Source organism: Pangasianodon hypophthalmus, chromosome 13, assembly GCF_027358585.1.
Source record: "Pangasianodon hypophthalmus isolate fPanHyp1 chromosome 13, fPanHyp1.pri, whole genome shotgun sequence".
Classification (NCBI taxonomy): Eukaryota; Metazoa; Chordata; class Actinopteri; order Siluriformes; family Pangasiidae; genus Pangasianodon; species Pangasianodon hypophthalmus.
In genome coordinates this window covers 25,371,669-25,398,492 of record NC_069722.1, presented here as the reverse complement: position 1 = coordinate 25,398,492, position 26,824 = coordinate 25,371,669, and the positions used below count along the sequence as shown (strand labels likewise).

Sequence of the window (26,824 nt, the reverse complement as noted above, 5' to 3'; positions counted from 1 at the left end):
AATGTAGTATTTTGATATAAAAATAAAATAAATTTATTGTGTTAGATGTTAAAGCATCAAACATTATTTTTATTTAAAACTATTTAACACTACTGTATTGCCAGCAGATTGTGAACAGATTGTGATAAATGTTGTGTATCGTATAAACACCTCAAACAGTCGTGATATATTTTTATCATATCGCCCACCGGTACTGTAAACGGATAAAAAGTACCACGTGTTGTTATTTAACGGTACATATTTTCTGCCCGACCTCCTTTTACATTTAAATGAATTTTTATTTTACTCTAGGTGATTTTATTAGCATTCAGTCTGAGAATGTTTGTGTGTTTATTTTATTGTTATTTTATATTTTAGATAATATTTATAATTTTATATTTTAGATAAGATTGGATAAAGCTGATCAACAGCTAAATCTCCAGCTCCAGCTTGGGACTGTGATTTATTATTATTATTATTTTTTTTATATAATTTCAGATCTTATTGTCGGCAGATTTTCTCCTGCTCTCGCTTTCCCCGTTCTGTCTCGGTCCATCCTCATGTTCATGGTGTTGGCCCTCACACTGCGTTTATATATTTATCATAGCAATTAGGAGATGTGGAGCAGCCGAGCGTTAAGGGCCGTGTGTTTGGGTATCGACGCCGTCGCCGTGTTGAGGGACTCGGGAAGGCGTTTATCGATCTCTGACTCCGGCTTTGTGCTGCACTTTCTTTCCAGCAAATTCTGCAGAGGTTTTCACACACGTCATGACTTTCTAACAAGAGCTGAACAGACGCACAGCGGGAGAGACTGATGTATGAACACACACACACACACACACACACACACAGTTTGTGACTGAAAATAGGTTTTGTCCGTTCAGCACACACTCCAGGAAGCTTCTTCGCCTCCAGAAGAACCCTTAGGACGCAAGCTTATTTCCATGCGCGTTTTCCCAGTTATTCACGGCGCAGAGAAAAAAAAAGACAAAATGCATGCATGAAGCCTCGAGTGTCCACACAAATTCAATTTCCTGTCACGCCGTAGGTGTGACCCTTAGGATTAAGAATGTGCTTAAAAACTCATTTGGATCACCGTAGACAGGAATAAAACACACGTCTCAGCAGATCTGCAGTGTAGAATCCTGAGAAGGCCTGCAATCTCCAGAGTCCTCCGTTCCTGCATAATTTCATCAGTGTTTTATTTTCTATGCAGTACAATGCAGTGATGTGTGTAAAAGCATTTCCTTTATCCTCATGAGAACACGCATCTATTTTCTCTCACCTGCCTGTTTCAACACACAAAGACCCAGAATAGAAAACATCCTCCACTGTTGTATTTCACAGCGCTATTCTAGCCTACGATTTTATACCGACATGGTTGTGATGTTTGTTTTGAAATTCCCAAGATGTCCTGTCTAATTTTATTTCTTAATAATACAAAGCCATTTATGATGAACGGTACACAGATGGGAGTGCGGGTAATAGATGTGGAGTAAAGCCACGCTTTCCTTTTTATAGTATCTCAAATCAGATTTTTAGCCTTTTATGTTAATTTAATTTTTATTTAATCATTTTGGTCTCACTGTCTTAGGTTTGGCTCAAGATGCTACGTGCAGCTCGGCTCAGAAACATATCCAAGAGCCACAGCTTGGCATCATTTGCGTTGCTCAGTGAGTTTTACAGTGACTCGATTCAGCGCTTGTACCGTGTAAATCTTACAAAAGTGTTTCCAATAGAATCCTTATTTCAAAGAAAAGATCCCTTAATTATCCAGTGAACCCTTAAAGAACCATTCTGCACTCTTAGGAAATCTTAAGCTGTTAGTGTTTCTGAGTTTTTTGGTAGTTAAGAACCCTTAATTATACTAATTAGAAAAAGAGGCTCTTCAAGGGTTCTTTCAGGGTTCAGCAGGTAATTAAGGAGTCCTAGCTTCCAAAAAATAGGAATCTTTGGAACTCTTTCTGTTAGAGAAACAGTTTGTTCTACATAAAAACTTTAAGCTTCAGGAACCAGAAAGGAACACAGATGCATCATGGGATAACTAGCATATAGATTCCTGATAACTACATTCAATATTGTCCTATGTGGGTGGAGCTATAAACAGTGCAGATCACTGATTGGTCAAACACAATGGTAACAGAATCATCCTGATTAACGTCTGCAGAAGAAACGGCTCTGCTGCTGGACCGTACAGCACGCTGATGTTCATTAAGCGTCTTGTTTTTCTGGTGACTCCACATGACCCTGCGTGAAGTCATGCATCCCAGACCAGAGAACGCAGGTGCGCAGAACCGTGGTTCTAAAGGTGAGAACAGCTGGGTGTAGCCCTAATTTTGGACTCATACAGGAGTCATTATATGGGGCTCCATCAGTTCTTTCAGCAATTAGACGGTTTGTTCAAACGGAGAGAATTTATTCGTACAAACTTTAACGAAAACCTCAGACACGTTTAAGTTGCTGTGCACGTCCATCTCGTGACTAAATTAAATAAATAAATGAAATATATTGACAGTTAAACTTGGTCAAAGCTACAACAAGCTTCCTGAAAACATGATCTTGATCAGGACGTGCTGTTTTTGAAAAACAACTCATTCGAACAAAACAGATGAGTTTGCTCTTTGCGTTTTCTCACTAACATGACAAGCTTTAGAAAAAAGAGAGGCTGGTGAGGGAAAGACCGTTTATAGCTGCTATAACGTAAGTGACAAAAGGAGCTAACTTCTTTCAGGGACTTTATATGTAACTATAAATGAATATGATGTAGTGAAGCATGATGTACTTTAATAATTAACAGTTGCTGTGGTATAACAGGAATAAAACACGTTGGGACGTTATGTTATAGGAAAATAATCAACGTCAGGGTGGGAGCAGTAACGTCATAAAATACTAACTCAGTGTTTTACTGTAACAGTAACACACACAGTGTTTATTAGTAGCTTATCATAGTCATTTCTACGTTGTATTATTTATCTGGATGATTTTAAAGAATCAGTGAAACTTATGCACTACATAAAGAACCCAAACAGGAGTTGAGGAAAAAATGCAGAACACTTTCTTCTTGCTTAAATCTGGGTTTTATGGCACATGGATCAGTAGCGACGGCTGGAAGAGTTACCAACGGAGTGTCAAATTGAATGGAAGTAACTGCTGTGTGAGCAAACGGAGGACGAAATAGAAGCAGTGGAGAGAAATGAGAAAAATAAAAACGCCTCACTGTGGAGAGGAGAAGAGTCCCATTAGATTCATTGGTGCACAGACAACAGGTACACATCAGAATTTATAAAGAAATAAAGTCAAAGAAGAGTTTGAAAACACTGGGCGATAATGATAAAACTATATCCTGTCATGAGCTCAAATGGTATCCATCACATGTGAGGAATAACACACAAGGGGCCATGCTGTTACAGGAAAATAATCCACGCCGGGCTGGTGTGATGAAGCGATGAAGAGTTACGGTTACCACCCCAAAGCTGATTATTTTCCTGTAACAGCACATCCCCAAGCAGTTTACTTCTCTTATACCACAGCAATTTACCAACGATTACAATTTTTTATTTATTAATGAAAGACATTTTTTTTTTTTTTTTTATCAAATTACAGTTACATTTAATGTTGTGGAACATCCATGAAAAAAGTTAGTTCCTGTTCTCACTTACGTTATCACATAGGTAGAAAAAGAAAAGAGAGATAACCATGCTAAGCAAACAATGAATAGTGTGCAGCCATCTTGATGACAACACAAGAGAGATCCACAGAGTTAGAGTCCAACTTTTTACACTTTTCTTTTTTACCGCACTTTAGTGACGCTCCCTAACATTCCACCAGCTCAGAAGCTCACAGTATTACTGAGAAAATGTTCTTAGATTAAGAGGCTGTAGCTGATTTGGTTCTCAGTTTGATATCAGGTGTGACTCGTAAACTTGTGCACAACTTCTCTAAGAGCTATTGATCAGAAAATGTGTGAATATGAAGCTTTAGTGCAGCAACTTTCTCTCTCTCTAACACAAACACACACACACACACACACACTTCATTACACGGATTACAGCACGGTAAAGTACATGGTCCCTCCAGCAGAAGCCACACTAACACGTCCAGATGAAATCCCTGAAGTAAAGCACAGGTAGGTCCTGATCTTTCAGGGTTTCTTTGCTCTTTTAAACTCCTTCACCAGGTGATCAGGTGAGTTTGTGTTTGTTTTTGTTTGTTTGTTTCTTTTGTACTCTACTGTCATATTTTCTGACACGTTATGTGACATTTCATAATCTCCAAAAAAGCGTTTTACTGACTCCAACACCTTCCTCATGTTCCTCAGTTACACCCAGAATAAGTCACAGGCGTGACCTTCTGTCCAGCACGCGGACGTAATTACGCTCATTAACAGCAGCTGCTTCTGACTCACATCACCTCTAATCAATACAGTTACCGAGTGCTGTTTAAAATAAATATAAAATCCACATTAATGATTCAATTTCTTTCTGTTCAAATGATTCATTACCTTTCTGTTTAAAAAAATAAATGAATATGACTGTAGACATATCAAAGCTGAGTGGCTCTTAAAACGATTTACAAACAAACTTTATCATTTTTAAAACCATTTAACAGCATGTCCTCAAGTGTTTATTCCTCACAACTACTTGGCATTTTTTGGCATCATACTTATCCTTTTATAGTTACATTTAACCTTCATGAAACAAGTTAGTTCCTGTTGTCACTTACGTTATAGCAGCTATAAACAGTCGTTCCCTCACCAGCGTCTCTTTATTCTCTCTCTAGAAGTTTATAAGACAAAATAAACGCAGCTTGTTACGCATGTTACTGAGAAACCGCAAAGAAGCATAAAATCCTCCTCTGACTGTTACAAAGCGCTAACACTGGAGACTCCTTCCTTAAATGTTAAATAAACATATATCAACTACACCATAGCAACGATTGCATGTTGTATTGTGCGTTTATGTGGCGTGTCCGCTGTACACGTCCCTGTGAATGAGCTGTTGCTATAGAAACAATAACATACCAGAATGAGTGCATTAATATAAACCTGTGATTTGCAGCTGCACTACAGTCAGATCCGCTGTTATAGAAAACTAATCAACACCTTCTGACCAATCAGACTCTAACAGTGCTGTGGTGTAAATAGTAATAATCAGAGTAAGACGAAATGTGAGTCCAGTCCTTATTTTATTCATTTTATTTCCACAGAAACAGGAAGCAAATCATCGCTGATGTAAAAGAACTTTTAATTTGGTTTCAGCTACAAAACAGAGTTTAAATGAAATTGCATGTTTTATTGGAATGATGTTAAAACTGCGAGAAAAAGCTTTTCTGTAAACATGAACTTAATCATTTCATTCTGCATTCTGAGATAAACGTGTTTGTTCTCCAGGGTTCCTTTTAAGTGGTTTAGTTGCATAGTACCACAGTGGCGTGTAAGGCAGACGAAAGCTAGCGTAGATTAGCTGAATAAGTGAACGGATGTGTTGTGGCATCGCAGAAATCGACTCTACTTGATCTCGATGCTGTGGATTCGCACCCCGCCTTCGAAGAGCATGTAGTTGTACTTTTCGGCGCCGGGGCGGTTTGGGAAGTGGATCTCTGAGTTGTCTGGCAGAGTGATCTTAAACTCGTCATGGGTGAACGTGATCCATATCTGAGGGAGGAAGAAAGGGGTTTCATTTATTTACCATGATCTGTAATTTCAAACAAAAACAATCAGTTTGTAGGTTTTTGCGCCCTCTGCTGCCTGAAAGGGAAAATGCAAGCTGACTCCATCTTCTGTTGGAACCTAGGCGGAGTACACACTAACACACAGGTCACTTTTTTGACCACAGTGATGTGTTCAGTCCATTTCCCTAAAGTTTCTGACCCATGACCTTACATCATTTCCAGCGTTTTTGTTTTTTTGACAACACGAACACGGAAAAAGCGGTCTCTTGCATGCCACAGAGTCAGCTGTACATGATAAAAATAAAATAAAAATGCTAAATACACAAAACAGCATCACACTATGTTCCTCCATCTTGGATCACATGACAGTGTTCTCAAAAAATTCACTTTGGAGAACTGTTTAGAAAAGATATGCTTTGTGTTCAAAAACACTGCTTCAGACATTTTCATTGGTCAGAAATTTACCCATAATAGTGTGTGCCTGGCCAACGTAAAACAACACGCCTTGTGATTGGACTTGTCATGAAAAGGGGCGGAGCCTCACAGCTCTAATTCACTATGGGAACACCACAGCATGGCAATACTGCAAATGTTAGTGTTTTAAATCTTACAGTCTTTAAAATTATATAGTGGAAGTTATATTATATTATATTATATTATATCATATTATATTATATTATATCATATTATATTATATTATATTATATAGGTGGAGATACTAATAAAAATTACAAACTGCACATTTAATAAATGTATTGTTTCAATCAGTAATATTTTACCTGCCTCATTCAATCACATTATTTATTAAAAATGAATTTTTAAGCCCCACCTTAAACTCCTCGCCCTGATTAAAGGGAAAGCCGTCTGGTCTGTGCTCCTGGCACCAGCTGCCCCCCTGGTACGAGTTACACACCACAGTGTGGTTATCTCCATGAGCGCTGAAGCGAGGGTTCAGGTGCAGAGCGAGTTCTTCAGGACTGTTCCCGATGTTGATGGCAAAACTGCAAATATGGAGGAAAACATCACATTTACACACATTGGAGATGGAAAACGTACGAAAACACTGAACGAGTGACGGGATGGTGTGATGAAGCGAAGAATGTTCACTACACAAGTTAGTTCCTGTTGTCGCTTACGTTATAGCAGCTATAAACACTCGTTCCCTCACCAGCCTCTCTTTATTCTCTCTCTTGAAGTTTATAAGACAAAAAACATAAGGCATTATGTTACTGAGAAACCGCAAAGATGCGTAAAATCCTCTGTTCTGAAGATGTCAGAAAACTTAAAGTTACAGCTTTACCTCTGACACTGGAGACTCCTTCCATAAATGTTACATAAACGTCTCCTTACAGAAAACTTATCACACCGTATCAACTATTTAAAATCCATTTATGTGGCGCGTCTGCTGTACGAGTCCCTGTGAATGAGCTGTTACTATAGAAACGATAACGTATTAGAATTAGAACAAGCACATTACTATAAACCTGGGATTTGCAGCTGCACTACTGTCAGAGCTGCTGTTAAAGAAAACTAATCAACACCTTCTGACCAATCAGGAGCCAGAATTCAGCAATGCTGTGATGTACAGATTGCTTTTTTTTTTTATTTTTATTTTTTTTTTTGCAGTTTTATAACATTTTAAAGACTTACTTGGTGGAATCAGGATTCGGGACTCCGGTTACTGTCAGGGTCTGTCCCGGTTTAAAGGACATGTTCTGCACTATTACACCCTGAAAGAGAAAAACAAAGAAATGTGACTCATGAAAAAAAACTCATGATTTTAATAACATCTCGGCCGCTGGAGCAGAAAAGCATCAGTCATTATAACACTAACACAGTGTCCTTTGTTCTGCACCTTGTCCTGACTGTACAAACCCACCGGACTGAACTGAATCACAGACCATCTGTTTGCACTCGAGTGATATTTATGGACTGGGCGCAGCACCAACACGGGCCGCGTCTCATACAGTTGGACGACAAGATAATTAGCTTCTAGCAGATCTTAAAACTGCAGCTGGAATGATAAAGGATAAGAAATAAGCAAGCTGGAAGTCAGATTTTCCAGTGAGAGAACATGTGCAGAGACAAGAGTGGAGTTTATACTGCACATGTGGCACCGTCCATCTTCTGGAAAGTTCTACAGCGTGGAAAATGAGCAGCTGTGAGCGAGATAGCAGTCGAGGAGAAACTTCAGCAGCACTTTAACTTAAGGTTTCCTTAACTAGCATTATTTACTGCATTAGGGAACCTAAAAAAATTAGTGTTAGCTATTTTAAGTTTTAAAAAATGTCACTGATGGTGCATTAAAGCTAAAGTTGACATTAACTAATCTGTTAAATTATTATTAAATGCTTTTTAAATTAAATAACTATAATTAAATACATGTAAAAATGCACAAAATGACGTAAATGTAACTAATAAATCTTAAGGGAACATTAAATAATGTCAATTAATGTAAAGCATTACAGAAAATACTTTTTCCTCTCTTTTTTATTTTTAAATTTTAAAGATGATCCAATACACTCAGTATTTACGCAGGTGAAAGTTCCTGGTATTCAGAGTCGGGTTCTGCAGCTGCTTAAGTGGAGTTTCTGAGCTCCACATTATTAAAATCGCCTGCGTGTTGTTCACACCTCCGACATTACGTCTGAGACAGAGCCTTTAAACACAAGCACACAAATCAGGGATAGAAAATGTGGCCTGAAAAAGGAAACAGCGTTTTTTTTTTCTCGCTGTCACGTGTAATATGTAACATATAGCAAGAACAAAATCACTTCAACACTCATTATTCAGAAGTAAAATAGCGCCTGATCCAGCACATACTAATAAATGACATTTTATTCTGTAATATCCCGCTCTGTCAGTCAGTCATGCGAACTTAATGAAGCCGCGAGACACTAAATCAAGGTCATACATTCCTAAAGTGTGTGTGGGATGTTAGAGTAATAAAATAGCACCAGTGTTTGTTAATTCGATGCTCTGCTGTAAAGAAAACGTGCGCACGGTGTGAAGGATAAGCTGACCTAGCGCTCATCTGCTACACTTACTTAAAAATAAAATGTTCACTCCTCCAGATAAGCCACGTCTCTGATTAAGACGATTGAAAAACCTTTAGTGTATTTAATTTAGTTCTCGAATGACGTTCCACAGTGTGTGTGAGCGAACTTACAGACAAAACATAAATCTCAGCGTGACGTGTTGTGGTTATATTAAACTGTCAGACGGTGGCGCTGGACGTAACGCTGCTCCTCACTCCTCACTCACGCAAGAAACATGTGCTTAAGCTCAAAATCAGAATCGAGTGTACCTGAGACACGCCCCTGTTTTAGCCAAGCTCCGCCCCCTGTGCGTAACTCTCACGTGAACAGTCTGTAGTTATGTCTGAGTTCTGAGTACTGATATGTGCAATTATTAACATATTGCAAGTCTGAACATGGCCCTTAGTGTTACAATGTTCTTGAGTAATAAATAAACTAATTCTGATATAAAACAGATAAACAGTGTGGATAAAATTCCCCTTCTTGATATCAGAGAGTGAGTTGGCTCATGAGAGCAGACTGGATTAGACCATGGCCAAGGAACGAGGCTAAATTTGGCTGGGAGTGTATGGGGAACGGGGGAGATGTGAGACTGATACGGAAATAAAAAGAAGAAGGAAAGTGTGCTAAAGCGAAAAAAGAGAGAGAGGGAGGGAGAGAGAGAGAGAGAGAGAGACAGGATTCTTTCCACATTATTCAGGCAGCTGGAGTGTAAACTCTACTGTAATGTGATTTTTAACAGCCAGTGAAGAAATGCTGTCTCGAGTGATTGTGACATGTCTGACTTTCTCTCACAAAAGCACTGAAGGCCTCTGGACGGGTCACTGTCGTGCAAACTCTGAGGAAGTGTCATGTGATAATAAACACACACACACTTTATCCTTTCCTGTTCCAGATCATGTTAACTTTAGATTATTTATTCGTCTGAAAGAGACGCCTCATCGCTAATGACATGAGCGTCCACCTCCAGGCTGCAGCTGGTCTTCTTCAAACTCAGTTTGGACGTAATGCGATTAACAATCCTTCTGACTCTGTGTTTTCTACACGAACATAGACACGGCTTGGACACAGAGCAAGTTCTGTTCTGCAAGAGCAAAGATTCTGACCACGCTGATTAACTTGACGCTAGACCACAAAGACCAGGCCAAAAGCTGTCACGATGAATAACAATGAAGTTGAAAATGTCAATTTTTTAAAATGTTTTTGCAATTTTCTAACTTGTTTCGGCTGAAACTAAAAATTCCACCCCAGCTGCTTCCACTCGCTTTTTTAACACTGAGCTGGAATCAGCTGAACTCTGAGGAAAAAGGGTTCAATAGGTTGTTTAAGGGTTTATTGGATAATTAAAGGTTCCTAGCTTCTAAAAATGGTTCTAAGAGAGAAGTTAATATACATATATTATGGTTATTTTCATCTGTACGTAACTATTTTCCCCTTGAGACTTGTTAATAGTACTTATATTTATCTATTTTCATTATTTTACTATCTTATCTTGCATTGTAGCTGAAACTAATTAATATGAAAATGTGATTTGTAATTATTATGCTTTGTTATAAATGATTGTTATCCTATTATCCTAAGGGTTCGACTGATTCCAGCTCAATTTTTTAAGAAAAAAAATTTAAAACTGACATTTTCAACATCAGTGAAATGTTTTGCTTCGTACTGAGCTGCTCTGCAGTAAATCTTCTTTTGTGAACTGTATATACTGTATATGAAGACCAAAGACTAACATTAGCTAAAAATTGTGACTTTTTTTTTAAACAGATCCACTGAGTTCCTACAGAACGACAACTGAAGAACCCTTAAAAGGTTCTAAACTAAGTTTAGAGTATATTAGTGTGATTACACGATGTTTTATAGGCCCATGTGCATCTTCTCGGCTCGACAATAAAACAAAAAACTTTATCTCTTTTTATTACTTCTAACCTGAATAAATCTATAAATGACTGATATAAATATTATTTTATTTTATTAGACAATTATTATTATTTTATGGAAGTTCCCCACAAGTGATTATCAGAGTTGATCTGACCTCATCGTATCTTCTGAACAATTCTGTTTGCTCTACAGTGCTGTAAATTCATAAACACAGAGAAAATAAAAACCCATCAGTTTTTTTTACACTGAGGAGCCACTCCCTTTCTCCCAGATCAGATTCCTCACCATCCCTCTGATTCCTCATGGAGAAATGAAACCATCTGCAGTCCAACTTTACAGCATCATACAGGCAGAAGAGGCTCTGCGTTCATTACACAGCATGCATTAGGAAGACTTATAAGCGCTTATTAAGCGGATTGATGAAATACTCACACTCATGGTGACTTTTCTCTGTGGTCCCTGCGGAAAGATGAAAGTGGAGGATTTCAGGAGAAAGTCGCAGTGCGTTTGGAGCTTTTTTAAAGCCGGGGCTGTGAGGCGGAGCGAAGGATGCGTGATTGATAGGTACAGCATCCAATCAGATTCTGGGGTTTATTTGCTCGGACCAATAGCGGAGATGAGGTGAGGGAGAAGGAGGAGAAGGAGGTTCTGTGTGTGTATATATATGTGTATAGAGTGAGAGAGAGAGAGAGAGAGAGAGAGAGTTATGGTTTACATTGCGGGATTTGCGGGGATTTTTTTAAGTCTACGTGTAAATTAAATTACTAATCTTCTACAAGTCAAACTACATATTAAACTGTTTATAATGCGAACAGTAACTGATTTATTGGGAATAAACCAGCACCCTATAATCCTATAGTGGATCATTTCCACTGATGCATGCGGTAGAGGGGTGCCAATACTTTCTACCGGGCACCACAGTGTATGTCAGTGTGTCCTGCGCCCTGCTGTAATATTTCAGTTTGTGTTATGACAGGTGTAAGTAGTTTGCTATGTTTATATGGTGTTAAAGCTGCAGTATGCTGGTTAATTTTAGATGATGACTGATGACTAATTTTAGCCTGCAGTGGCTTTAAAGGCATTTGTGATCAGAGTGGGAGAAAATCTGCTGTTTCCTGACTCGGGAATGTCATCTGATGCTTTACTCTGAACACAGGCCACTTTGTGCTCAGTAAATATTTACAGGTTAAATCTCCCCTTTTTTTCTATAGCAGCTGCTTTCCTCCTTCTCTAATGTCATGAAAGATCTCATTATAAATAATAGCTTACTGTCACATCACAACTCTAATGAACTTCATCTGACAGTTTCAGCAGTTTTATCTGTAATAACTAACTGGTTAAATACATGAGACAGTAAGACAATAATAATCATTATTATTTGTGTCAGATTTAGGGACATTTTATTGTTTATTTTTATTATCACATTAACAATCAATTTGATCTTTTTATTACATTAATTGAGTAGATATATTGGGATAATAATAATAATAATAATAATAATAATAATAATTAGAAGAACATGTAATAATCACTTAAAGCAAAGCATCATAGCCTGATTACAGATCACATTTTCATAAATATAAAAAATTTATTATAAACTCATTATTATTATGAGGGAATTTTTTCTTGTGATTATTACAATTAGTGCAAATATTGAAATTTTATATTTCTAAAAAAAAAAGTATATATACTGTATACGTTTTTATTTGGATTATTTTGGAGTTTTTGAGTCATTTTGTTTATTGAAAGGTGTAATGATTCAGTGTGGACACAAGGGGGCGCTTCTTGTGATATTAGTCAATGAATGAGAAGCGCACACATGAGTTTTTTGTCACAAATATAAAGGTCCTTTTTGGTTCTCCATGTAATAATAAAGGCCCAGGTTTTATACATACATACATACACACACACACACACACACACACACACACATATATATATATATATACATATAAATGAAAGATCTTTACATTTAGGATCAAAATAACGACAGTAAGATCAGTGCTTATACCCTGAGTAACAGTATTTGGTAAGTATTTGACATAAAGGTAAATAAATGATAACAGAATTTTCATTTTTTAGGTGAACTATCCCTATCAGGCAGACAAATCCAAAACATGAAGCAATATCATGAACAGAGACAGACAGAAGGTCAGGCGATCAGCGAACAGTTAATCACAGGCAACATCCAAAACGCAAAAACCAGAATATCTCAACACGTAAACAAAGGCTTGGTAAGTCAGGTCAACATACACTGAGTGTTACTTCACAAAGTTCCACCCCAAGTTCCCGTGGGAAGAGGTGTTAGTGATCGAGGTCTCTGGCGGCCATGTTTGTATGGTGCAGTGCAGTCTGGGAAGTGGAGTTCTCGGTGGATTCTGGCATGATATTTTTATTTTAATAAATGACTCTGTCCTAATCACAACCAAAAAAAGCACACAGCAGAATTCACCCAGAACCCTGGCTCAAGTTCTCAGAGTTCCACAATCACTCTTGTCTCATGTCATGTACTAGAACGTGTTGTCTGAACTCTCATATCGCAAATAGCTTTCTTTAACAGTTAACTTTGGCAGTCACATGGTGGTTCATCCAGTTGCCCCTGACACCATTAGCTTCATCCTGATTGGTCGATAAAGTCCCGAAAATTTACATTTTCTCAGGATTCTCCAGTTTCTTCTGACTTCTCAAAAACATGCTGACCGAACTAATTACCCCCTTGTTGTGATTGTGTGTGTGTGTGTGTGTGTTGTAGCCTGTGATGAAATGGCCTCCTAGCCACCATGGTCAGGGTGTATTCCCAACTCATGCCACTCCCAAGATAGAGTCCGAATCCGCCTTCACCCTGACTGGAATAAAGAAGATGAATGTATGAACTTTAGTGGTCTTGTGGTAGATGCCTCAGACACCTGTAACTTCGCGCCTGATTGGTTGACCAGTTATATTGGTTTAAAAATGGCTCCCTGGTTTCCTTCCACTTCTGGAAAATATGCAAGTAGGTGAATTACTGACTCCAAATTACCCCCTAGTTGTGAACAAATGTGTGAATAACTCTGTGACTGAGTGTGTGAAGGGTGTCTGCAATGGACTGGTGTTCAATCCAGGGTGTATTCCCGCCTCATGCCAAGTGTTCCTCGGATAAACTCCGGATCTACCGCTGTTCTAACCAGGATAACGTGCTTACTGTATATGAATGAATGAACGAATGAATGAATGTTCTCCACTTTGCCTTCAGAAGGTTCTTCTCTCTGATTAGCTGGTGTCAGAGGTTTTAGGTGTTGGGATTGGAGATCTGGTTGCACGACACATCAGCATGTTCTTCACCTGCTTTCTGAACTCCTCCGAGATGAAATAATACACAAACGGATCGATGCAGCTGTTGAGGCTGGACAGACACAGAGCGATGATGTAGTGGCCGTACGCACTGTTCTGGATCCCAGCAGCCAGCTGAGCGTAATGCACAATCAGGATGATGTTACTGGGAGTAAAACTCACCATGAACATCACCAACACGGTAATCATGAGCTTGACCGCTTTCTTCTTCTTTCCATTGCTGCTGATATCCATGGAACTCACGAGGGAGCGAAACATCAGCACATAAGCCACTACACACACCACACACGGAACTACAAATCCCACAGTGCCGAGAGTCAGGAAGTATCCGGCATGGAAGTGGAATTGGTTGGGATGAGTGACGTCATGGCACGTGGTGATGTTCAGGTTGATGACTTTAATGGTCTGGTCATACGTGTAGAGTGGAATGGTGAGGAGCCAGACGATAACACACACGCACACAGACAGACACCCGGTCACTCGTTTGTTGAATTTATAGGAAAACGGATGCACGACTGCCCAATAACGCTGCACACTGATGCAGGCTATGAGTACGGTGGAGCAGTACATGTTCCCGTAGAAAGACCCCACCAGCAATTTACACAGCACCTCCCCGAAGATCCAGTTATTCCCGTTGAGGTGGTAGAAGATCTTCAGCGGGAGCCAGATGATGAACAGGAGGTCAGTGAGCGCCAGGCTGGCCATCAGGATGGACTGGGGATGCTTCACCTTCGTCCTGAGGAGGAACACCCACATGGCCAGGGCATTGGCTGGGAACCCCACAATGAAAATCATGATGTAGATGACGGGCAAGATGACATTTGTGATGTCACTTTCTAGCGTTTCCTTGGAATTGTTGGTCACCAGAACTTTCTTCACATCATCGTTTTCTTTGAGAAGCACATCTGTCACTTCCAAGGAGAAGAATGTTATGTCTGTGTGAAAAAATAAAAGAATCACATATACAATGATATAATGATGACGCAGAACCTGAAACAAAATATAGAGATGGATTCTATTTGCTTCTGGAAGTAATAAAATGTTGTTATAGTAAAATACGAAAAAGCTGATTATTTTCCTATGACATCACAATCCCCAGGTGTTTTATTTCTCATATACCACAGCAGTCTGCCAACGATTAGAATTTTTATTTATTAAAGAATGACAAAAAATAAGATTTATTTAATAAGACAAAAAAAACGCAGCTTATCATGTTACTGAGAAACCACAAAGAAGCGTAAACTCCTCTGTCCTGAAGATGTAAGAAAACTTAGTTACAGCTTTACCTCTGACTGTTACAAAGCGCTGACACTGAACTCAAACATGAGAAAGGCAGGCTGTATAAAAGATAACTGCTGTCTATTAAATAATCATTATAAGCACATCAGAGATTTATAAAGAAAAAAATAACATACTATAAATTGCAGGAAAGTCACTGCTCACTAGCCGGTCACTGTTGTTGTAGCTGCTATTATAACTGCTGCTTAAATCCATCCTGTGTAGATCCAGGAATACAACCTACAGCATTCGCCTGACTGAATAATGAGCTGTTTCCTGACTCTGAGTTTTCACTCTTGTTGTTGCATAACAGAAAAAAGGAGGAGTTGAGGTTGAGGTAAATTCTTCACAGCAAAAAATATTACTGCGCATGCGTCAGAACCACATGTCTAATCATCCCTGCTTTGTTTTTGTGATCATCAGACTAAGTACTTAATTATTAAACATAATAAACAAAGCACAGTTCAGCCTGTTTGACTGAATCGGATCACAGTGGGCCAGTGAGGACTCGTTTTCAAGGAGCTTTTTCAAATTGCTTCATCTTGGGTTAAAAACAGTCTACAAGCCACAGCATGTCTCACACACCTGTTCTATGTCCATGTACTAAATACTACACTATATTCATTGTTCGATGGTTTTTATTGTCATTCCTACTCTGATGATCTTTTCAGCTTTTCACAATCCGCTGTAGGGTCTTATGGTCAGAGACAATGCAGTTCCCATACTACACGGTGTGACAGCTGGTCAGGATGCTCTCTATCGCTCTCTGTCGTCCCTCTGTAGAAGGTGGTGAGGATGGGATGGGGGAGCTTGGTTCTCCTCAGCCTCTGCAGGAAGTGGAGGTGCTGCTGGGTGTTCTTGGCTAGGCAGGTGGTGTTGAGAGTCCAGGAGAGGTCCTCTGTCATGTGCAACCAAGAAACCTGGAGCTTTTGACTCTCTCCACAGTTGTTCAGTTGATGTGCAGTGGTGAGTGGTCTACTCTGGTCCACCTGAAGACAACAATCATGTCTTTAGCCTTATCAACTTTAAGAGATAAATTGTTGTCTCTACAGCATTCTATGAGCTGCTCCACCTCCTGTCTGTACGCTGACTCAGCATTGTTGCTGATGAGGCCCACGACTGTAGAGCCATCAGCAAACCTGATGATGTGATTTGAACTGAACTTTGCAGCACAGTCATGAGTCAGCAGTGTGAACAGCAGTGGACTGAGCACACAGCCCTGGGGAACGCCGGTGTTCAGTGTGGTGGTGCCGGAGGTGGAGTTGCCGTTCCTAATGGACTGGGGTCTCCCACTCAGAGAGTCCAGGATCCAGTTGCAGATGGAGGTGTTCAGACCCAGCAGGCTCAGCTTTGTTATCAGTTTCTGAGGGATGATTGTGTTGAATGCTGAACTGAAGTCTATGAACAGCATCCTTACGTAGTTGTCCTTTTGTCGTGGTGGATGATAGCAGATATGGCGTCCTCTGTTGAGCAGTTGGGACGGTAGGTGTGCTGAGTTGGGTCCAGTGTGGTGGGAAGGCTGCTCGAAGCACTTCATAATGATCAGTGTGAGTGCAAAGGGCCGGTAGTCATTCAGGCAGGACACAGATGTTTTCTTTATCACAGGGATGATGGCGGTCGTCTTGAAGCACACAGGAACGACTGCTTGGTTCAGGGAAATGTTGAAGATGTCTGTGAGGACATCTGCAAGCTGATCAGCACATTCCCTGAGCACCTGGCCAGGTGTGTTTTCAGGACCTGCAGCTTTCTGTGGGAAAGCTTCTGCTGATTCGCATACCATTTCAGGCGCCCTGTATCCTTACCAGCAGCATCAGGCAATACTGCGGTCCCAGGGCCTGGTTCGCATAGCAGCCCAAGGTCGCGTAGCTCTATAACCAGCCCATCGTTTAATCCTCCTGAGATTTGTTTTCCAATGTTCAGCAAAAGTTGGCAATGATAGACATGTTCACCAGTGCTTCATCTCTAGTTTCTTCATCTCAAGTTTCCCAATTGGTGTAGAATACACGTAACATGCACCATATCTGTGGACCCGAAGTGGCTGCTATCTTGGTCAACAACTATATACATAACTTTACATAAGAATTAACTGTAAAATAAATTGAATAATAGTTAATAAATAAACAAACAAATAAATAAATGATTACTCATGTATAATTTTATTATTATTAATGTTAGTTATTTATTATAACAATGCTATTATAGTGTGTTAGTGCAGATGCTAAATTCTTATTTCTCTAAAGTTTTGTTTGGGTTTTGTGTTCAGCTCCATCAAATACTGATGCAAAAACCAGCAGTGTGATTAAACAAAAACTACAGATAAAGTAAATAATATTAAAAACTAATGAGTTTAAATTAAACAAATATTAATGACAAAAAATCTGTGAAATTTTCTAGAATATATAAAGTATTATAAAATACATACACATATGTAATATATGGACAATGAAAAAAAGAAAAATCCTTCCTACTCTGTTTTTCCTCTCTCCCTTTACTCCTAAACTGTATTATTAATACATAAACATCCTTCCCCTTCACTCTTTCTCCCCTTTCTCTTTCCTTTTTTCCTTCTTTTCCACTTCTGTCTCTCCTTCATTATTCACGTCTCTGCATATCTTCAGTACGACCTCGTTGAAATCTTCTGATTGGTCTGCAAACACGTAATGTCCCGCCCCTCTGATGACCTACAGGACAATAAGTATGAAAACCTTAACTGGAAAATATACACTGACTCTGTTACATTGCTGTTTTTAATGCACGCCTTGTTGACTTGCTCTCGTTCTTTCCTTTGAATCCGTGTATGCATTTCATGCGCCATTTTTACTTTATTAGCTTCAGTAGATGCCTCCTAAGTGGCCTGAGGGATCGAGGCAACATGACTGCAGACATCAGGAGTGCAACAATCAGAAAGTACTTCAATCTGATTTCATTTCCTTTAGGAATCATATACATGATTTTTTTTTTTCAATCAAGGTTTAGGCCTTATCACATAACTACACAGCGTTGGTTAAAGTAGTAAATGCCTGAATATTGACCACTGATCTGTGTTGCTTGTGTTGCTCGGTCTCAGTGCAAAAATCATAAATAATTTTTTTAGAGAGCTCTTTCCTGATTCAGATCTTATTTAATTGACAATGATCAGTTTGTGAATGTGAATGTTCTACAAAGCTCTGTTTTATGACTAATTGTTTTTTTTCTACTATGGGCCAGAGGTCTGTGATCAGTTTAGTGAATCTTGTTGCCTGATAAACCCAATAGAATAAAGTGTCAATATGTGTTATTGAAAATGATCTAGAAATAACATTGAATTTAATTTTCTTGACCAGAATGTTCCTTAAAGAACCTCAGTGGTTGATTTTTGGCTGAGTGGCAATGACACAATGCTGTGACTGACTTTTACATTATCAACAAAGTGTTTAAAATGTTTTTAACAGTGTTAAGCAATAAAACTAAATGTATAATCACTTTATACATTTACTGAATACATTTAATTTGCTACACATTGGGTTATATATAGTCAGCTACTCCAATACAACTCTTGTCGTTTCAATATTTTATTCCGCTTGCTAGCTAACTATCATGCTAGATATTTACAGAGTCCAAATGATTCTAGTTTAAAAGCTACATCATCTTAAATCAAGCAGTCATGTGATCAGAGAAATCAACAAGGGCGTGTTTAAAACAGTACTAGAACGCGAGGTGGATTTTCAGATTATTTCTCTAGACTCACAATAACGTCTGTCTGTGAGTTGGGTCGCATCTCGTGAATGGCGTGTCCTGATTGGCTATCGATGCAGGAACGGGAGCCACAGATGATGGAAATTGGGATTGTGGGATCGAGCATTCCCACACGTTGCATCATGGGACGCTGGGCCCAGCCGTAAGGGACGGTCATGTTCTTGAACGCTGTCTCACCGCTGTGAGGCAAAAAAAGAAAAAAATGATGTGATGTTGCTACGGCAGCACGTATACTAAAATTGGAACGATACAGAGATGATTCGCACGGCCCTGCGCAAGGACGACACGTGAAGTATAACTCTAGTCCATTTAAAAAGTCTATTTGAGTCACTTGTCCAAAGTTTTGCAGTTCCTGTGGTTTTTGAATAAAAAAAGAATTTCGACCTTTATTTACAATTTATCTGAAAAAAAATCCAAGATGGTGAAAATGAAATGTGAGTGAATGCGGCAACAAGACAACAATCCAAAGTATAAAAATCAACAGAAAGAAAAAAGTTGAAAAGTTTTGGCCTGAGATCTTCAGAAAGAATATGTTTGTATGTGTGTGTGTGTGTGTGTGTGTGTGTGTGTGTGTGTTTTGTGCAGCTGAATCAGAGGATATAAAACAGTTTGGAGGCAGGTATAAAAGTAAATAGAAGATAAATTAGTTGATATTATTTGATATTTATATTTATTTAGTTTATCTTATCTTATCTTATCTTATCTTATCTTTTGTTTGATCATTTCAGACTATTTATAGCAAAAGGGGATACGAACTTTTGAAACTGTATCATTTTGGGGTTTTTTCCACTATTAATATCATAACATACTATTTTACTGTTTTTTTAAAGCGATGAAGATGATCTTGTTCCTATTAAGTTTCTGTGTTCTTTATTCAGTCCTAAGGGTGCACAAACTTTTGCACTCTTGCACTTTGGCATGATTAGATTTATATAAGTTACTATCATTAAATACACTTCAACTTCCTGTTAATCACGTGAAATTTTTTTCAGCATTGTTTTTTTTTTCCTCCTTAATCAGAAAATCACAAAAGTATTGGCACCCCATGAAGCTTTGATCTTCAATTTCAAACCATGATTAAAATTTTTAAAATGAAACACAAGTGGCAGGAATGAAAGTGTGTGTGTGTGTGTGTGTGTGTGTGTGTGTTAAATACCTGGGTGTCTGTGCATTAAGGTGGTAAAGATAATCAGGCACCGTGTCATCGTCAAACACAGCCGAATATTTCTGTTTAAAGTCTGACCTGAGAGTCTGTAACAACAAAGGACCTGAGAGAGAGAGAGAGAGAGAGAGAGAGAGAGAGAGAGCTGTGTACTATGCCTCACTTTAAAAAATAAAAAAAACTCTGATACAACTCTGTGTGTGAGTGTGTGTGCGTGTGTGTGAGTGTGTGTGAGTGTGTGTGAGTGTGTATGAGTGTGTGTGAGTGTGTGTGAGTGTGTGCGTGTGTGTGAGTGTGTGTGTGCGTGTGCGTGAGTGTGAGTGTGTGTGCGTGTGTGCGTATGTGTGTGCGTGTGTGTGTGAGTGTGTGAGTGTGTGTGTGTGTGTGTGTGTTTGTGTGAGTGAGTGTGATTGTGTGAGTGAGTGTGTGTGTGAGTGTGCGTGAGTGTGAGTGTGCGTGAGCGTGTGCGTGTGCGTGTGAGTGTGTGTGTGCGTGTGAGTGTGTGTGTGTGCGTGTGAGTGTGAGTGTGCGTGTGCGCGTGTGTGTGTGTGCGTGTGTGTGCGTGTGTGTGAGTGTGTGTGAGTGTGTGTGTGTGTGTGTGTGTTTGTGTGAGTGAGTGTGATTGTGTGTGTGAGTGTGTGAGTGTGTGTGTGTGAGTGTGCGTGAGTGTGAGTGTGCGTGAGCGTGTGCGTGTGCGTGTGCGTGTGCGTGTGCGTGTGAGTGTGTGTGTGCGTGTGAGTGTGTGTGTGTGCGTGTGAGTGTGCGTGTGAGAGTGTGTGTGTGTGTGTGTGAGTGTGAGTGTGTGTGTGCGTGTGCGTGTGCGCGTGTGTGTGTGTGCGTGTGTGTGCGTGTGTGTGAGTGTGTGTGAGTGTGTGTGTGTGAGTGTGTGTGTGTGTGAGTGTGTGTGTGTGTGTGTGAGTGTGTGTGAGTGTGTGTGAGTGTGTGTGTACCCAGAGGGCCTGCGAGTCGGAGCAGTGAGAGGGGGTTGAATGGATTCATCGCTTTTCCCAGCACTTTGACCCACATGGGGATCCTGCTGTGGACCTCCTGCACCTCGGGCCTTTCTGAGAAACCCCACGGTTCCACCAGGATCAGGTTCTTCACTCTGAACAGCCGCACGCAGGGGGTTAGAACGTCACTGCGCTGTTCTGAGTTCAGTTCTAATAGCAGTGTGTGCCTTAGTGTCCATAGTGGCAGAATTAACTAGCAGCACCAACTAAAGTGATCACCACACACGGTTAAAATAAAAACCCAACCTTGCGATTGTTGGGATTAAAAATGTAATATGATGATTTGAATTGGTGGTTGCTATGGTTACCAAATTTGTTGTTGTTGTTGTTGTTGTTTTTAGCACCTTTAAAACAACAACAGCACCTCTGCTTTTAGCACCTTTAGCAAATTTGGACACAAGCATTCAAGTTTCTACATGAGTCAGGTATGGGTACATTTTAATATTCACATCAGCGATTTATCAGTCAGTGAAATGTTTCTAGCATTATGCTATCCTGTTGCTAGCAAGCTACTGTTTTAACCTTTGACTATTTTAAGACTTACGATTCTCCTACTCATTTTGTGGTGAATTTACAGATGTGGACAAATTTGTTGGTACCCTAAGAGGGCATTGAAACGATGCTTCATTCCTCCAATTCCAATAAAGAGATAAATTATTGCTTATTCTACAAAGATAGTCTAAAATGGCCTGGACAGATTTGTTGGTACCCAGAGAAAAGATTATAAATATTCAGATTATAGCCATATTTCAAGCTAACTGTTTTCTTTAATTAGTATCACACATGCCTTCAGTCTTGTAATCAGTCATTCAGCCTGTTTAAGTGGAGAAAAGTATTCACTCTGCTGTTGGGTGTCATCGTGTGCACCACATTGAACACGGACCAGAGAAAGCAAAAGAGACTGTTGTCTGAGGAGATCAGAAAGAAAATAATAGACAAGCATGTTAAAGGCATGGGCTATAAGACCATCTCCAAGCAGCTTGATGTTTCTCTCTCTACAGTTACAAATATTATTAAGAAGTTTAAGGTCAGTGGGACTCCAGCCAACCTCCCTGGAAGCGGCTGCGAGAGGAAAATCATCCGCAGATTAAACAGAAGGATAGTGCAAAAGGTAGACAAAGAGCCAAGGAAAACTTCCAAAGAGATACAAGCTGAACTCCAAGGTCACGGTACATCGGAGTCTGATCGCACCATCTGTCACTTTTTGAGCTACAGTGGGCTCAGTGGAAGAAGACCCAGGAAGACTCTACTGCTGAAAGAAAAACATTAAAAAAGAAAAACAAAAAAAAGCCTGACTGGAATTTTATTTTGACAAGCATAAAAACAGCCAGACTGCTTTTTTATGCGTCTGGGAGAAGGTCCTTTGACATTCTTTGGCAAGTCACAAGAGCTCTATGTTCACAGACAAAAAATGAAGCTTTCAAAGAAGAGAACACCAAACATGGAGAAGACTCATCTGCATCTGGCACAGGGGGCCTCGAATCTGTGCAGGGCACAATGAAATCCCAAGACTCTCAAGGCATTCTGGAGAGAAACGTACTGCCCAGTGTCAGAAAGCTCCGTCTCAGTCTCAGGTCATGAGGCCTCCAACATGACAAAGACCCAAAACCCACAGAAAAAGCATCCAAGAATGGCTAAGACCAAAACAATGGACTATTCTGAAGTGGATCTCTATGAGCCCTGATCTGAATCCTATCAAATATTTATGGAAAGAGCTGAAACATGAAGTCTGGAGAAGACTCGCTTCAAACCTGAGACAACTGGAGCAGTTTGCTCAGGAACAGTGGGACAAACTACCTGTGGACAGGTGCAGAAGTCTCACTGAGAGCTACAGATATGCTAAAGGTTGTGCAACAAAAAAATTGGGTTAAGGGTCCCATCATTTTTGTCCATGCTATTTTCATTTGTTTTATTATTTTAAATATTCTGTTGAATCAAAAATCAAAAGCAAAGTCCGATTATTTATTAAATATGGAATACACAATAATGGATGGCAATTACTTTTGTCAGTTTCAAGTTATTTCAGAGAAAATTGTGGGTTTTTCTTTTTTCATGGAAGGATACCAACAAAATTGTCCACGTCTGTGTAATATAGCCTACAGTGGCTTGTATAAGTAATCACCTTTTCCACGTGATGTAGTGTTACAACCTTGGAATTGAAATAAAAAGTCTGTAGGTAGGGTGAGTATAACACACAATATGATGCTACCCGCACCATGCTTCACATGACCTCTCCAACATGTCTTTTATAAAACATTCAAGGGGGGTGAATACTTGTGCAAATCACTGTATTTAGCCAAATCGTGTCCCAGTTGTCTTTCCGTGTTCTGAAATAAACATGCTAGTATATCTTATACTCCAGAGCTTCATTACTTCCACATCTCACCTGTGTGGGTGTGTCAGAGCGTAAGCCGTGGAGACGAACCCTCCAAGGTCATGACCCAACAAAATCATAAGCTCCACCCCCACCGCCTCCCTCCACTCCTCCAGCGACTGGACAAACTTCTCCTCGGCTTCCTGGGCGTGGCTGCCTGCCATCGGTCGGCTGCTCTGGCCGAAGCCCAGCAGGTCCAGAGCGTACACGGTTCTCCCGCTGAGCGCCAGAGCAGCCAGGTTCTTCACCCACAATCCCACTCCACCCCCAAACCCATGCAGCAGCACCACCGGGACCCGAGAACGCTCGGAGTCCTGAGTCTCGTCAAAGCTCAGAGTCCAGATGTAGTTCCCGTTAGATATCGGGACATGTCGTCTGCTGAAGCTGTGTGTCAGAGCTGAAGAGTGAGATGTTACAGATTTATACAACAAAATAATATGGTTAAAATGTGTTACGGTTTCTAGGAGAGTGCACTGTAAAAAAAAAAAAAAAAAAAAAAAAAAAAAAATTGTAGAAGCCTTAAGGGTTCTTCAGTTATCCTTCCAGGGGAACCCTTAAAGGTTCCATATAAAGTATATTCCTTCAACAACAGAGATCCAAGCAGAACCTTTTTTTTGTAAACTCAGAACACTTAAAGATCCAGTGAACTTTTTTTTTTGTTACTCTCGAAAATGTAGAAGCCTGAAGGGTTCTTCAGTCGTCCCTCAGTAGGAACCCTTAAAGGTTCTATGTTAAACTCTACAACAAAGCATTTTCCTGTAAGAACAGGTTTCAATTATTTGGACTCTAAGAGCCTTCAGTTACCCAATGAACCCTCACAAACCTTTGAAGAACCATTTTTATTTAAATCAGTGTACATCTTAAAAAATGTAGAAGCCTTAAGGGTTCTTCATCTGTCCCTTTTGGGGAACAAGTGTTTCCCTTTCGGAACGTGTTCCACGCAGAACCTTTTTTGGAAGCTAAAATCCCTTAATTATCCCATGAACCCTTAAAGAACCCAATAACTTTTGTAATAAATTAGTATTTTATTGTATTTATATATTTTATTTACATTTAAACTCATCTTTTATTTTAGCTGACCAGAATTAATCTTTTACTCTGATTAATTACTTACTCTTACTCTTATTTTTTTTTAATCTAAATTACTTTTGACATTTTTTAAAAATGTTGTTCATCTTCAGTTTTTTATTTATTTATTTATTTATTTATTTCACTACACTTTTTACATTTTTAAAATGTTCTTTAATGCAGTGGTTATAAGCAGTAGCTATAAGTTCAAGTTTATTATTTTTTTAAATAATTGTTTTTATTATTCTTTGAAGTAAATGTAAACTGTATTACAGATCCGTGTCCTTAGCTCTCGACACTGATTCATGACGGTTTGCTCTCAGAGACACACTTACGTTGGAGAATTCTGTCCTCGGCGTTTCTGAGATGAGACGGTGAGGTGGGACACCAGGAGGGCAGCCAGCTGGAGAACCACCACCATCTGTCACATACACACCATCATCACACTTCTGATTTATTAAGTATGAAAATGTACATGTTTAATTAGACAAAGCCTCGTTTAAATACAGAATTTAAAATTCCAAATGCAAAAAAAAAAATCCAAGAATATCAACAATCATCTGGCAAAGTGTTAATTGTGTTAAATGTTTTATTTTATTTATTTTTTTAATTAAATCATCCTAATCATTTGTAGCTTCCTGCTTGGAGAAGAATGTGGAGTTTCCTTAAACCACAACTCATCTACAATCAGAGTGTGTGTTATTCTCCAAAGGCTTTATTATGAACTACTGAGTAAAGAAATTACTGAATTCATGCTACGTTTTATTCAGTAGTGAACACTTTAGTACACACACACACACACACACACACACACACACACACCCCGACTGTCCTCACCTCTGTCTGCACACCGTATGATCGTGTATAAGCGCTCCGTCCATGTCTGCTGTTGTAAATAATAAACCTCTCACCCAGATCAGAAACATTTTCCCTCCCAGTCCCACAGGAACGTGCCACATGATTTCGCCTCAGTGTTTTCTACAGTGTGTGAAAAGTTAAATTTTCTGTGTGACTAGTGACAGCAGTGAAGTAAAACCTTCTCCGTGTGTCGTTTAGGTCGCGTGCACTGAAGTCTTTGACTCCTGTATTATTTAGAACTCTCCATATACAGTATGTGTTCTTCATAAATTATAATCTACATGTTGATGCTAAATCTAAATAACATTTTGGCATCTTGCTTTTGTAAAAATTATAATGTTTGTGTGTAGTTGAAAGATGTATGTTGTCATGTGGTAACAATGTGTGATAAATGATCCACATTACACAGAAAAAAATCTTCTTTTCATTTGCATGAAGGTGAAATGACAACTGTTGCAAGTCTTCATATATTATATATCTTATTCATTTTTTTTTTATTATATAAATTACCTTTAATCCTCTGCACACAGCATGTATTTGTTTCTTATATGAGACTCAAACCTGAACTCTCACCACCCAGGACCAGCACATTACTTCTGTATTACCATCAGGTTTTTTTTTGTTGTTGTTGTTCCTTCATTTTTGGTTTTGTTTAGAGATTTAAAGATTGTGTGCCCTGCCTTTTTTTGTTTTGTTTGTTCGTTTTTTTTAATATTACTGAAGGATAAAGTGCTGAAAAGAGCTTTTGTGTACCAGTGCTGGTGGCTCAGAGGTTATGCAACGTGCTGGTTAAAGTGTTTGAAGCAGGTATGATGATGTTCCTCTCTTGTAGAGATTATTATAAAGACCTAATGTAGGAGATCTACAGGATAAAGCCTTGAAAAAACACTCCTGTCCCTCAGCCTGGGTGGGTAACATGAGGGTGGGTGAGTGGTTTGAACCCAGGCTCATTGGAGTTATGCTTTTTATTAACTTTCATTGTAAATGACATTCTCACAAATGCAGGATAAATTGGACGGGAGTTTGATGGTCCTGGTGGCTCAGTGGTCTAAGTCTCTGCATGCTTCTGCTCTTCTGTGCATCACAGGTTTGAGACCTGTCGTTTGCTTATATTAAATCCAGCAGCAGGTAGTTTAAAGCAAAAAGATGAGATGCTGTTCTTGCTGGTGGTCTGTGTGTGAAATCTGTAGTGTCCTGAGTAGATGAGTTATGGTTTAAGCCCTGGCTCTAAAGGCGTTACTGTGCGTTAATAAATAATTTCTCTCTCTATAGGTGGAGGTGTAATGCAAAAGATAAACCCCTTAAAAAGATCAGCGCAGTGCTGCAATCTCTTGTGGCTCAGTGTGTAAGGGCTGTACCTGTCTCCGCAGGTGAGTGGTGGTTCAAGCCCTGGCTTAGACGAGATGAGGTTTCTGTAAGAGCTGTGTGTTTCTTTATAACT

At 39.4% G+C, this 26,824-nt stretch overlaps 3 protein-coding genes, 1 long non-coding RNA gene and 1 other non-coding gene across 5 annotated transcripts; 2 read left to right on the top strand and 3 right to left on the bottom strand.

Moving 5' to 3' along the window:
• Positions 1-5,144: 5,144 nt before the first annotated feature.
• LOC113523761 (beta-galactoside-binding lectin) lies at positions 5,145-11,142 on the bottom strand. The gene is made up of 4 exons (XM_026909793.3): positions 11,001-11,142; positions 7,300-7,379; positions 6,479-6,650; positions 5,145-5,632 (listed from the first exon to the last, which is right to left on the bottom strand). The coding sequence occupies exons 1-4, from the start codon at positions 11,139-11,141 to the stop codon at positions 5,486-5,488; spliced, it is 540 nt and encodes a 179-aa protein (XP_026765594.2). The 5' UTR covers position 11,142; the 3' UTR covers positions 5,145-5,485.
• On the top strand, positions 11,079-18,877 carry LOC128319773 (uncharacterized). Its single transcript, XR_008303238.1, has 3 exons — positions 11,079-11,189; positions 17,795-17,871; positions 18,006-18,877. It is a non-coding gene; the product is annotated as an uncharacterized LOC128319773 (long non-coding RNA).
• Positions 12,193-15,650, bottom strand: LOC113523775 (proteinase-activated receptor 2-like). The gene is made up of 2 exons (XM_034309801.2): positions 15,314-15,650; positions 12,193-14,833 (listed from the first exon to the last, which is right to left on the bottom strand). Exons 1-2 carry the CDS (start codon positions 15,390-15,392, stop codon positions 13,818-13,820), a joined length of 1,095 nt encoding a protein of 364 aa, XP_034165692.1. The 5' UTR covers positions 15,393-15,650; the 3' UTR covers positions 12,193-13,817.
• LOC113523776 (1-acylglycerol-3-phosphate O-acyltransferase ABHD5) lies at positions 17,373-25,480 on the bottom strand. Its single transcript, XM_034309800.2, has 7 exons — positions 25,363-25,480; positions 24,861-24,946; positions 23,470-23,854; positions 21,024-21,178; positions 20,068-20,179; positions 18,904-19,090; positions 17,373-17,857 (listed from the first exon to the last, which is right to left on the bottom strand). Exons 1-7 carry the CDS (start codon positions 25,449-25,451, stop codon positions 17,708-17,710), a joined length of 1,164 nt encoding a protein of 387 aa, XP_034165691.2. The 5' UTR covers positions 25,452-25,480; the 3' UTR covers positions 17,373-17,707.
• Positions 19,123-19,224, top strand: LOC117599012 (U6 spliceosomal RNA). Its single transcript, XR_008303442.1, has one exon. It is a non-coding gene; the product is annotated as a U6 spliceosomal RNA (small nuclear RNA).
• Positions 25,481-26,824: the final 1,344 nt, after the last annotated feature.